Source organism: Arabidopsis lyrata (assembly GCF_000004255.2).
Source record: "Arabidopsis lyrata subsp. lyrata unplaced genomic scaffold ARALYscaffold_3, whole genome shotgun sequence".
Lineage (NCBI taxonomy): Eukaryota > Viridiplantae > Streptophyta > Magnoliopsida > Brassicales > Brassicaceae > Arabidopsis > Arabidopsis lyrata.
This window is the reverse complement of record NW_003302553.1, coordinates 2,617,316-2,630,370: the sequence shown is the minus strand read 5'-3', so window position 1 is coordinate 2,630,370 and position 13,055 is coordinate 2,617,316. Positions and strand designations below refer to the sequence as shown.

The 13,055-nt window shown below is 45.8% G+C and overlaps 1 protein-coding gene across 1 annotated transcript; it reads right to left on the bottom strand.

Annotated features, from left to right (window-relative positions):
- Nucleotides 1–10,454: 10,454 nt before the first annotated feature.
- On the bottom strand, nucleotides 10,455–11,586 carry LOC110229855. The gene is made up of 2 exons (XM_021030907.1): nucleotides 11,277–11,586; nucleotides 10,455–11,194 (listed from the first exon to the last, which is right to left on the bottom strand). Exons 1-2 carry the CDS (start codon nucleotides 11,584–11,586, stop codon nucleotides 10,455–10,457), a joined length of 1,050 nt encoding a protein of 349 aa, XP_020886566.1.
- Between the last annotated feature and the right edge of the window lie 1,469 nt (nucleotides 11,587–13,055).

Here is a 13,055-nt window from a genome sequence, read left to right as displayed (position 1 = left end):
TCCAGCCAGTTTTTCAAGTTGTTTCCGATGGTAGCTCTTAACAAGGTAGACAAGGTACGGTTCACCACTTCGGTTTGTCCGTCTGTTTGAGGGTGACATGTGGTTGAAAATAGTAACTTGGTGCCCAGCTTTTTCCATAACGTTCGCCAAAAATGGCCCAAAAATTTGGTGTCGCGGTCCGAAACTATAGTCCTTGGTAGACCGTGTAGACGCACCACCTCTTTGAAAAAAAGAGTAGCAGTTTGTGTGGCATCGTTTGTTTTGGCACAAGGGATGAAATGAGCCATCTTCGAGAAGCGGTCGACGACCACGAATATGGAGTCTTTGTGTTGTATCATAGGTAGTCCCAACACAAAATCCATAGAGATGTCAACCCACGGGGCTGTGGGGATAGGCAAAGGCATATAAAGACCATGCGGGTGGCTCTTTGATTTGGCTTGTTTGCAAGCTACGCAACGAGAGCAGAAATGCTCCACGAATTTCTTCAAGTGTGGCCAATAAAAATGCTCCTTCGAAATGGCCAATGTTTTGTCAATTCCAAAATGGCCCATAAGACCTCCACCGTGAGCTTCGCGAACTAGCAATTCCCGTAATGAGCCTTTCGGGATACAAAGTCTCTTGTCTCGAAATAGAAATCCTTGGTGCTTGTGGTAAGCTCCCATACTGCCTTTCTCACACCCTTTGTATTGTTCTCCAAACTCTGGATCAGCTTCATAAAGATCTTTAATGAACTCGAATCCCAACACTTTTGCTTCCATAGTGGTGATTAGGGCATGACGTCTTGAGAGGGCATCGGCGACCACATTTTCTTTACCTTTCTTATACTTGATAATGTAAGGAAAAGCTTCAATGAACTCTAACCATTTAGCATGTCTTCTTTTAGGAGTAGTTTGACCCCTGAGGTGTTGAAGAGTTTCGTGATCCGTGTGAATAACGCATTCTCGTGACATTAGGTAGTGTTGCCAAGTCTCCATAGCTCTTACCAAGGCGTAAAGCTCTTCATCATAGGTGGGATAATTCAAGGTAGCTCCGCTTAGTTTCTCACTGAAATAGGCCACTGGTTTGCCTCCTTGCATAAGGACGGCTCCTATACCAACTCCCGAAGCATCGCATTCGACTTCGAATGTTTTGTTGAAATCCGGTAAAGCTAAAACCGGTGCCCTGGTCAGACTTTCTTTTAAGCGTTGGAAGGCATGTTCTTGTGTTTCTCCCCAAGTGAAAGTCACGTTCTTTTTAACGAGGGCGGTAAGTGGAGCTGCAATGGTGCTGAAATCTTTAACAAATCGACGGTAAAAACTTGCCATTCCGTGGAAGCTTTGCACTTGACTAATGCTTGTGGGTGTAGGCCAGTCTTGGATGGCCCGAATCTTATCTTCGTTTTATTTCATCAAAGGTGAAAAAATACATGAGGGTTTGTGGAGTCTCTTATAGACATTTCACGGCCACATCAGCCTTTTACATTAATCGCAACAAATAAAAAAAAGAAAACCAAATAACCAAAATACAATAATCGTTCGAAAATAAAAAGAAACTCTCTCTAACTCTCTTAAATTGAAATAAGATGAAAACACGCACGAATCATTTAAATAAATAATTCAAACACGTACCTTAGTTTATGGCTCCAAGACAGAGGTGATGGTGGAACCAGCTTGTGTGTGGATCATAGGCCACTGGTTTTGATATGGTGACATTGGTGCAGCTGTAATAGGTGGTTTATCTTGCTCCAACTGTAGTTGACTGAATCAGCTACAAAGCTGGTCTGGTTCGAGGCTGAGTACGTAGCGACTCCACGTAGTTGTTAAATTTCTCTCGTAGAAACCGGGCTCCAGATCTTGTTAATGGTCTATCTGGTATGAAAGGAGCATCAGGTAATGGTGGTATATCTTCCTCTAGGTCGTCAGCTTGATCCGGTGAGGTGATGTCCTCATCAGAGATTGTCACCGGACTCACTAGCCTTTGGAGAATGGATCAATGATATGTCGCTGATCGATTTGGGCTTCAAAGACAGTAAGTATACTTGGAGGAGAGGTCGGGTGGAGAGTACTTTTGTAGCAAAGAGGCTGGATAGAGCTTTTTGCTGTCCGCAGGCGAGATTGAAGTGGCAAGAGGCAGAAGTTTCTCATCTTCCTTTTTTATCATCGGACCATAGGCTGTTGTATGTTCAGCTATGTCCGACGCAAAGTACAGACCCACGTCGAAGGCCGTTTCGGTTCGAGGCGGCATGGTTAAATCATGAAGGGTACAAAGAATTGTTGGTGAATTCATGGAATCCGAGTATACCGACGCCGGTAGCATTGCATGGGCTGCAGGGGAAGTTAAAAAAATGGAATAGAGAAGTCTTTGGAGATATCCATACACGCAAAGAGAGTCTGTGTAGAGAGATACAAGAAGTACAAGACTTGTTGGATGTGGTGCCATCAGATGATTTGTTAGCTAAGGAAGAGCAATTAATGAAGAGTTTAGATGTCTGTTTGGAGCAGGAAGAAACTCTATGGAGTTGGGAGATAGAAATACGACCTTCTTTCACCCATCCACAATTATCCGCAGAAAAAAGAACAGAATTGAGATGTTACGTGATACGAATAATAGGTGGGTATCGGACAAAGTGGAGCTCGAGAAGCTAGCACTAGAATACTACCAACGTTTGTATTCCCTGGAGGATGTTGGTGAGATCCGGGGCAGCTTACCAAAAGAAGGGTTTGCAAGGCTGACAAATGCTGAACAGAATGCGCTGAATAAGCAGTTTACTTCAGAGGAGATTGAGGTAGCTGTGAAGAGTATGGGGAGCTTTAAAGCTCCGGGACCAGATGGTTACCAACCAGTGTTTTACCAGAAGTGTTGGGAAACTGTTGGGAGTTCTGTGAAGCGTTTTGTGTTGGAGTTTTTTATAACAGGAGTGCTACCACCATCGACGAATGATGCTCTGGTTGTGTTGTTAGCAAAGGTGACAAAACCTGAACGCATTACTCAGTTTAGACCAATCAGCCTATGTAATGTGTTGTTCAAAATAATTACCAAGATGATGGTGAATCGGCTGAAGAGTGTCATCTCAAAGCTAATTGGTCCTGCTCAAGCAAGCTTTATCCCCGGGAGGTTTGTTGGTGTCGGATCCCGCAGTTCGGATCCGGCCCGGAAAGATAGTGGATCAATAAGACGAAGTGGGCCGTCGGCCCGATCCAGGGGACGAAAAGAGCGGCCCAATAGGTTCAAGCCCAGTTCGAGTAAAACGGCGGGATCCCACGAGTTAAATGAAAGGCGGGTTGCACGGGATGTGCGAGATCGGGAAGATTCAAAACGGAAGCAATAATGGAGGCGAGATCTGCGGCTTGATGAGCGACTTCGGTTTCAAATCATGTAATTATAAATAGGAAACGAAAACCATTGTATTGGGGGAGGAAATTTTCTTGAGCAATAAACAGATACACACATTTTACTCTCTTGTTTTCTTCTTACGATTGTTGTTCGAATTAGCAAGGCTAGACGATCCGATACACATCATAAAATTTGTATTGCGGATTCCGACATCCACAATTTGGCGCTAGAAGGAGGGGATTTCTAGTCTTTTACTCCAGAATATCAATCGGAAAGATGTCAGACATAGCGGATCCGGCTTCAGTCCTCGACGAGATCAAGAAGTTGCTACAAGATCTGTCCGAGAAGACCGACCAGCAGCAGCTCGCCACCACTGCGTTGTCTGAGAAGCTTTCAGCGTTTGAAGAGCAAAGCGGCAGCCAAATCGCAGTCCTCACAGCGAGTTGTTCCGAAATCAGGTCAGCCCATAATGCTTATGCGGATCGGGTTGATACAATTCTTGTAGGAACTTTGCGGACCAGCGGACCTCGCGGCCATTTGGACTTTCATGGTCCGAACGTTTCGGAGGTTCAGGATCCTAGACTCGTTTCCCCGAACAACGTACTCCCATCTTCTTTGCCTCTTGGCTCTCAGAGTGAACCTGGAGATGGATCCCGTCATGCTCAAGCACCTTCAAATTCGGCCGGCGGTCCTTTTGTTCCAGCCAGAACACCTCTCCCCATTCATCTTGGCAGCACCCCGCATCATCCTCAGACCGAGTCCTATCCACCTCACCTTCCGGTCAACCCGGAAATCCAGAGCTTACAAAATCAGATTCGGGAAATGAGTTCGAGGGTTCATCAAGCCACCAGTTCGGCTCCCGAAGTCGATAGAGTGATCGAGGAGACGAGAAGGACTCCTTTTACTCCACGAATTGTAGCCCTGCGAATTCGAGACCAAAGAAAGGTCAAACTTCCGGGGTACGATGGTAAGGGAGATCCCAAAGAATTTTTAGCGTCTTTTCAGGTGACCGCAGGTCGGGTACATTTGGAGCCAAACGAAGTAGACGCAGGCTTATGCAAGCTCTTCGCCGAGAACCTGTCCGGGCCGGCTTTGACCTGGTTTACTCAACTAGAAGAAGGATCGATCGATAGTTTCAAGCAACTATCCACTGCTTTCATCATGCAGTACGGATACTTCATCAAGAGCGATGTAACTGATGCCCAGCTGTGGAACCTCTCACAGGGAGCCGGAGAGCCGCTCCGGACTTACATCACCTCCTTTAAAGAGATTATGGTCCAAATCCCAAATCTGTCTGATTCCGCAGCAATTGCTGCACTCAAAAACGGTCTATGGCACGAATCCCGTTTCCGAGAAGAGTTGGTTGTTAACCGACCAACCACTATTCAAGACGCCCTCCATCGGGCAACGAACTGGATATACGCGGAAGAAGAGCGGGCCGCTCTAGCAAAAAAGTTCAAAGCAGCTCCGAAACCTGCTCAACTTCTTCCTCAGAAGAAACCTGTTCAACCTGAAGTTCGGAAGCCTGGAGCTAGCACATTCTCAGTGGGTCGGGAGGAGCCAAAAGTTTCTCCGAAGAATTCGCCTACGAAGCAGTCTTTCTCGCCAAAGAGCAAAAACGGCGCTTTCCCGAGTAACAAGTGGATTCGTGACCCAAACGCCTACTGCGAGATCCACAAAGTTAATGGGCATGCTACGAAAGATTGCAAGGCTCTAGGAAGGTTACTGGCTGCCAAGTTCGCATCCAGGGAAATAACCTAAATCGATATTTCGGAACTCGAGCCAACTCATCCGTCGGAGCAAACATTAGGAACAGAGGAACCGTCTCCTCCTAGCAAAAAAACCAAAAGGATCCAGCCCCCTGATGTTCTTAAAGGACCGAAGAAGCAAATCCAGGTGATTATGGGGGGATCCAAGCTATTTCGAGACTCCATTAGTGCAATCAAGCAACACGAACGGAGGGTAACCACCCCGATAATCAAGAAGGCCAGACTTGCTGAGGAACAATTACCCGAAGTGACATTCTCCGAAAGAGAAACAAGTCAACTTGACAAACCACACGACGATGCTCTGATCATAACACTCGACATTGCGCATTGCGAAGTGTCTCGGGTTCTCATTGATACTGGGAGTTCGGTGGATTTAATTTTCCTCGATACTCTGACAAGAATGGGGATATCGAAGCAAGATATAAGGGGGCCACCATCTCCTTTGGTTTCCTTTACTAGCGAAACTTCAATGTCATTAGGAACGATTGTGCTCCCGGTATGCGCAGAAGGCATAGTCAAAATGATTGAGTTCACGGTGTTCGATCGTCCGGCTGCTTATAATGTTATCTTGGGAACACCCTGGATTTATGAGATGAAAGCAGTACCTTCAACGTATCATCAATGCTTGAAATTCCCTACGAAGTCCGGAGTAAAGCAAATCCTGGGAAGTCAGCGAGCTGCGAGGATGTGTTACATGTCCAGTCATAAGCTTAAAATTCAATAGCAACCACAGTTCGAGGTGCCTGCAAATCCCGTCAAAAAAATAAGCAGTGACCTCGTTGAGGCAGTGGTAGTTAATGAGGAGTATCCAGATCAAACTGTGAGAATAGGAGCGGGATTAAGCGAAACTCTCCGAGCCGAACTGATAACTTTCCTAAAAAGGAATCAAAAAACTTTCGCCTGGAAAATCGAGGAGATGACTGGGATCGATACAAAGGTCATTTCGCATGAGCTCAACATTGACCCGACTTTCAAACCAGTAAAACAAAAACGCAGGAAACTTGGTCCAGACCGAGCCGAGGCTGTAAATGCCGAAGTTCAGCGCCTGCTCGATGCCGGTTTGATTCGCGAGGTCAAATATCCAGAATGGTTGGCAAACCCTGTTATAGTCAAGAAGAAAAATGGGAAATGGCGGGTTTGCGTAGATTTTACCGATCTTAATAAAGCCTGTCCCAAAGACAGTTTCCCACTTCCGCACATCGACCGACTTGTGGAGTCAACTACGGGCCACGAAATGATGTCCTTTATGGATGCTTTTTCCGGGTATAATCAAATTTTGATGAGTCCGGAAGACCAGGAAAAGACAGCTTTCATCACGGACCGTGGAACTTACTGTTATATAGTCATGCCGTTCGGGTTGAAAAATGCCGGAGCCACTTATCAACGGTTGGTGAATATGATGTTCAAAGATCTCCTCGGTAAAACGATGGAAGTGTATATTGACGATATGTTGGTGAAGTCAATATCAAGCACTTCGCATATTGAGCATCTAGAGCAGTGCTTCGCAATTTTGAATAAGTTCGGAATGAAACTGAACCCGACCAAGTGCACTTTTGCAGTTCCTTCGGGAGAGTTTTTGGGTTACATTGTCACGGAGCGGGGAATCGAAGCTAATCCGCGACAGTTGAACGCTTTTCTGGCGATGACTTCGCCTCGCAACATCCGGGAAGTTCAGCGACTCACAGGACGGATAGCAGCCTTGAACCGATTCATCTCGAGGTCAACCGATAGGTGTCTTCCATTCTATAATCTGCTCCGAAAAGCAAACAAGAATTTCATCTGGGATGAGAGTTGCGAAAAGGCTTTCAAAAATCTAAAAGATTATTTGTCCAAACCTCCTGTGTTAGCGAAACCCGAGTTCGGAGAAGAACTTTTCTTGTACGTATCGGTTTCCGACAGCGCAGTAAGTGGAGTGTTAGTGCGATTGGATCGGAACGAGGAAAGACCGATTTTCTATGTAAGCAAGTCTTTTTCGGGAGCGGAGTCAAGATATCCGATGATAGAAAAGCTAGCTCTAGCAGTAATTACTTCGGCTCGGAAACTAAGACCGTATTTTCAATCTCATACGGTTATTATCTTAACCACGCAACCTTTAAGGGCAATTTTGCATAGTCCGAGTCAGTCAGGAAGATTGGTTAAATGGGCAATTGAGCTAAGCGAGTATGATATTCAGTTCCGAACAAGGACAAGCTTGAAATCACAAGTCCTCGCAGATTTTCTGATCGAACTACCTCTGGACTCCGTGGAAGTCAAAGAAAGTGAAGGACCTTGGATACTTCATGTGGACGGCGCGTCCTCAAAACAGGGTTCCGAGATCGGTATCCGATTACAATCCCCATATGGTGAAGTAATTGAACAGTCATTTTGTCTCGCATTTAATGCGTCGAATAACGAGACGGAGTACGAGTCTCTCCTTGTAGGACTTCGTCTAGCGGTTGGGATAGGTGTCACAAAATTACGGGCATTTTGCGACTCGCAGCTCGTTGCTAATCAATTTTCCGGTGACTATGAAGCAAAAGATGGCAGAATGGAAGCTTACCTCGCTCAGCGTCAGGAATTGAGTAAAAAGTTTCTTAGTTTCGAACTCACTAGAATTTCGGGTCCTGACATGATCTGTATTTTCGGACAGCAGGTCCGTACTGTGATAAAAGAGATTCATGACGGAGTATGCGGAAATCAGTCCGGAGGTCGCTCTTTGGCTTATAAAGTAAGAAAGTACGGATATTTCTGGCCCACGTTAATCGCGGATTGCGAGGAGTATGCGCGGAAGTGCGAGCAATGCCAGAAGCATGCGCCTTCAATTCACCAACCCACCGAGCCATTATCATCAGTCTCTTCGCCTTATCCATTTATGAAATGGTCTATGGATATTATTGGGCCTCTTCATGTTTCTACTCGTGGAGTGAAATTTGTCTTGGTACTTACCGATTATTTCTCGAAGTGGGTAGAGGCGGCAGCCTACGTAAACATAACTCAGGTTCAAGTTCGCAAGTTCATTTGGCAGGACATCATTTGTAGGCACGGTTTGCCATATGAGATCGTTACTGATAACGGACCTCAGTTCATTTCACGGCAATTCGAATCTTTCTGCGAAGAATGGCAGATCAGACTCAGTCGATCAACGCCTCGTTATCCGCAGGGTAATGGTCAAGCTGAAGCAATGAACAAAACTGTTCTGTCTACTTTGAAGAAAAAACTCAAGTCGCACAAAGGAACTTGGTTTAATGAACTACATAGTGTTCTCTGGGCAATTCGCACTACTCCTAGGCGTGCAACTGGTGAAACACCATTTTCATTAGTTTATGGAATGGAGGCTGTAATCCCTGCTGAAATATCTGTGCCAAGTCCGAGACGGATGAATAACCCGCAGAACGAGGCAGCAAATAGCGAACTGATGGTGGACGTTATTGATACCATTGAGGAGCGACGAGATCGAGCTTTGATTCGAATGCAAAATTACCAGAATGCCGCAGCTCGATACTATAACTCGACTGTCCGAAATCGGCATTTCGATGTTGGGACATTAGTATTACGCAGAGTTCAGCAAAATACAGCCGAAGACAGAGCGGGAAAGTTAGGCGTGAACTGGGAAGGTCCTTATCGAATTATTCAGGTAGTTCGCAATGGAGTTTATCGCCTTGAAAACATGGAAGGAAAAGCAGTCCGAAGAGCTTGGAATTCCATTCATCTGAAGAGATACTTTATTTAAGTATTTTATTATTTTCATTATTGTAAATCGAACTACGATAGACTTGATCCCCACCTTTGGGTACGTAGGCAGCTCGAACTTTGAGTGCAGTCTCTAAATCAAATAAAATGTTTATATTCTTCTAAACATCTTTCAAAGAAGCCGAGAATAATCTCGCAATCCGTGAAACCGAGAAGAACCTCGTAACTACTTTTCTCGAAACCGAGCTCAGACCTCTGGTAATTCTTGAAAGATAAGCCTAAGTTTTTCTTAGCAAAAAAGGGTCTGGTTCAACACAGACTAGGGATTACTGCGGACTCCGAGTCCCGATCCTCATTTTTTATATTAAGAACACCCACTTAACTCTCGTTCTTAGTATTTCCCTTATCCATTGAAGGATGAATTCTGAGTTCATGTAAACTGCGTATCTCGTTGAAATCTTAAGTATTTCTTAATTTTTCTTACGAGGTATTCAAATTTCTCGAATACTCCGGATTTAAAATTCAAAAGGACTTATATAAAAATAGAAGGGAAATATTCAAGTCTTCAAAAAACGATAAATAGATTTTGGGTTTAAAAAATAAAAACAACAAAGGGGGGCACTAGCCATCACAACCCCGGAACCAGATCATTGACCCTTAACGTCGGGATCTTGCTGCATCTCCTCGGGCAGAACGGCAGCTTCGAAGTCCTGGCCAGTCATGAAACCCTTATTAGTGCCGAACTCATCAATGGCGACATCATCTTCGGGAAGAGATGTCTCTTGCACGGGCTCTGGGGGAGTCGCTACAAAGAGATGAGCAAACTCATTTGGTTGAGGTCTGAGAGCGCTTACCTCGCGAGCTTTCTTCTCAGCCTCTTCCTCGTCTTTCTTTACCGACTCTAGTTCGGCTTTTAAATCCGGAATCTCTCCCTTCAGAATCTCCTCAAGAAGTTCTCGGTTCGCCCGAGTCTCGGCAAGACGCGTCCCAATCATCTCATTATCACTGATGGCCTGGTAGTAGGTCTCATGCTTCGAGGCGAGTCCGCTATAGAGTTCACGGAGCCTCAACCTTTCATCTTTTTTCGCTGCTGCGAGCTCCTCGTCCCGTTTCTCAGCAGCGATCTTGCACCATTCCTCGCTTCGCTTAACTTCAGCTTCCAGCGAGGTAATCTTTTCACATGCCTCGAGATACAGGTTCTTCCCAATCTTCAGCTTCTCGGAAAGATCAGTCTTGGCAATGTCAAGAAGGTTGCAGCGACCTTCGGCCTCCAGCATTCGCTCCCGGATCTCGTTTGCCTTTGCCACCGCCCTGGCATTTTCTTCCTCCATCTCCTTGAGTTGACGGACTTCTTCTTCGAGTTCGGCGATCCGGGCCCTGAGACCATCTAGCTCGTTAACAGGAAAGAGCTGGGACTCGTGGCAGGAGAAGGTGGTGTTGTACTCGAGCATTAACTGTCAAAACGAAGATTCATGAGGACGGAAAGAAAAGTTCTTATTTTTATAAAAGGAGGAGAAGAGTTCAAAGAATTACCTCTCCGAGTTTATCAGCGAAGCGAAAGTAGTTCGCTCTGTTGACCTCCTTCAAGTCACTAAAGGGAGGAATCCTCATCCCAACAGGAGTAAAGTTCCTCATGAAATCAGCTGGTGACTTCGGAGGAGCTGTTAAAATAAAATAAAACGTCAAAATGAACTCGAAGTGACTCTACTTACCAGTGGGGATCGGAATCTCCTGACGGACGGATCCCCGGTTCTCAGAGTCCCGCGAAGGCAGGACAAGAAGCTGAGTTGGCAAGTCGGACTCCGGGGCCCGTTGTGGATCTTCTTTTTCTTCTGGTTTTGACCCCAGACTAGTCCCAACATCCTCGGAAGGATTTTTCTCTTCGTTCAGACGAGAACGACTCTTGCGTTGGAGGGAAGGAACTTCAGATTCCTCGTTCCTGCGTTTCCTTGAGGAGGTTGCACTATGACCTCCTTCAGAAATTTCTTTTTCCCGAGAAGATCGGGAGGAGCGAGAATCCGAGATCCGGATTAGGTCTTTTCCCGAAGACACCTTCTTTAGATCACGGTGATCAGAGGTCTTCGATTCGGAAATCGGATCTACGGTACCCGAGTTCTTCCCTTTACCAGATGAAGATCTGGACTTCCCTTCATCCAAGGCCTTCACCATCCTGGCCTTATCTTCTTTCTCTCTCGCTTCTCTCGCTTTTTCCCTTTCCTTTTGGAGCCTCTTCTCTTCGCGGTAGGAAAGTGGAGACATGTTAGTGGCGACAGTAGGGGAGGAGGGAGGAGTGGAGGAAATGAGGTCGGATCGCGAGACAATTCGAGCACACGAACTCCGGATGCGTTCGCAAGTGAACAATTCCCACGACAGGTCGCTGCTATTGCAAATCTTTACGAATTGCCCCGCAAAAGTATGAGAAAGCGTTTTCTTCGGAAGTTTAGCTGCAAAAGCAAAAATATTGACGGATTAGAAAGGAAAAAAAAGACGAGTGAAAAGCAGTGAAAAACCTAAGGAGCTATCTACCGGGACGACGAGTCCATTCACGAACGAAATAATCCGTGTTTGGACCATAAGAAAATTCGTCTACAGCGAAGAAGAAGTAGGACTTTCTCCATTGCTCGTCCTTTTCGGGAAAATCCCCGAAGACTCTGAAATTACTCCGAGGACTGAGGAAAAACGTCCCCGGAGTTCGCCCCTTCTTTACTGTATAAAGATGGAGTACGTCGGATAGCGTGATACGGTATCCATTTTCCTCTGCAAGGGTCTGGAGGCACAGGACGGTCCTAACTACATTTGGACATAGTTGAGGAAGTGCGATTCCGAGCTCGTGCATCAATTCGACCAAAAGGCCGGGAAGCGGAAAAGATAGCCCGCATTCCGAAAAGAAAATTTCAAAAGCGCAAGTGTGACCGGTAGGTGGAGACTCCGGAGAATCTGTCGGACCCGGAGTAATCAAGGAGACTCGACGAGGGATCTGGCAGGCACCTTTCAGCAGAGCCAGCTTTTTATTGTCGAGATTTGAAGAAAAATACTTCCCGAACTCGCCTTACATGATGTGAGTCTCATTCTGGATCTTCCTGCTTCGCTTCGGAGCCATAACGTAATTAAGGAAGATGTAGAGACTAAACAAGATCTGGCGCCAGGGATTTGGGAAGATATTTCAAGAACAGCTCAAGAACACGCTTGAGCAAACTTCGAAGATTTCGTGAAAACCCAGAAACCGGAAAGATTAAGCGGTTGATGTTCTTCGGAAAACGGTTGCGATTCAACGGAATATCAAGAACACGGCGGAGGAGTTGAAGAACAGCGAACAATTTCGGAGCATAGGGCTGAAAATCTAAGAAATCTTTTAGATCTCTGGCCTAAATCTAGCACGGAACTAATCTAGAGCGGTGAACTAACACGAATCCGGAACTAAATAGCAAGAACTAAGCGTAATCGGAAGAGTGTTAAGAGAAAAAAGAGGAGAAGGTTCGGTACCTTAAATAAGCAGACGACGAAGTATGAGCGAACTTGAAGCGGTTGTGCAGAACCCGAAGAGTCCAAACAAGTATTAATAGGAATCTCTGGCGGGAATATGGAAACCCTAGGAACTCGAAACGCCGCCCTCATCCCGAGAAGAATCCCTCGATCCGCGGGAAAATTTATATCCTAAGATCTCGAAACGTCACTTCGGTCGAGGAACCAAATCCCGGGGAAAGCGGAATTAATGACGAAATCTCCGAGCCCGAGAAGAGTTTGTTATTTAAAGTATCCCGAAGTGAATACTTCGGAACACTTGGGGGGCAAACTGTTGGTGTCGGATCCCGCAGTTCGGATCCGGCCCGGAAAGATAGTGGATCAATAAGACGAAGTGGGCCGTCGGCCCGATCCAGGGGACGAAAAGAGCGGCCCAATAAGTTCAAGCCCAGTTCGAGTAAAACGGCGGGATCCCACGAGTTAAATGAAAGGCGGGTTGCACGGGATATGCGAGATCGGGAAGATTCGAAACGGAAGCAATAATGGAGGCGAGATCTGCGGCTTGATGAGCGACTTCGGTTTCAAATCATGTAATTATAAATAGGAAACGAAAACCATTGTATTGGGGGAGGAAATTTTCTTGAGCAATAAACAGATACACACATTTTACTCTCTTGTTTTCTTCTTACGATTGTTGTTCGAATTAGCAAGGCTAGACGATCCGATACACATCATAAAATTTGTATTGCGGATTCCGACATCCACAAGGTTGAGTATTGATAACATTATGGTGGTGCAGGAGGCAGTTCATTCCATGAGACGGAAGAAAAGACGAAAAGGATG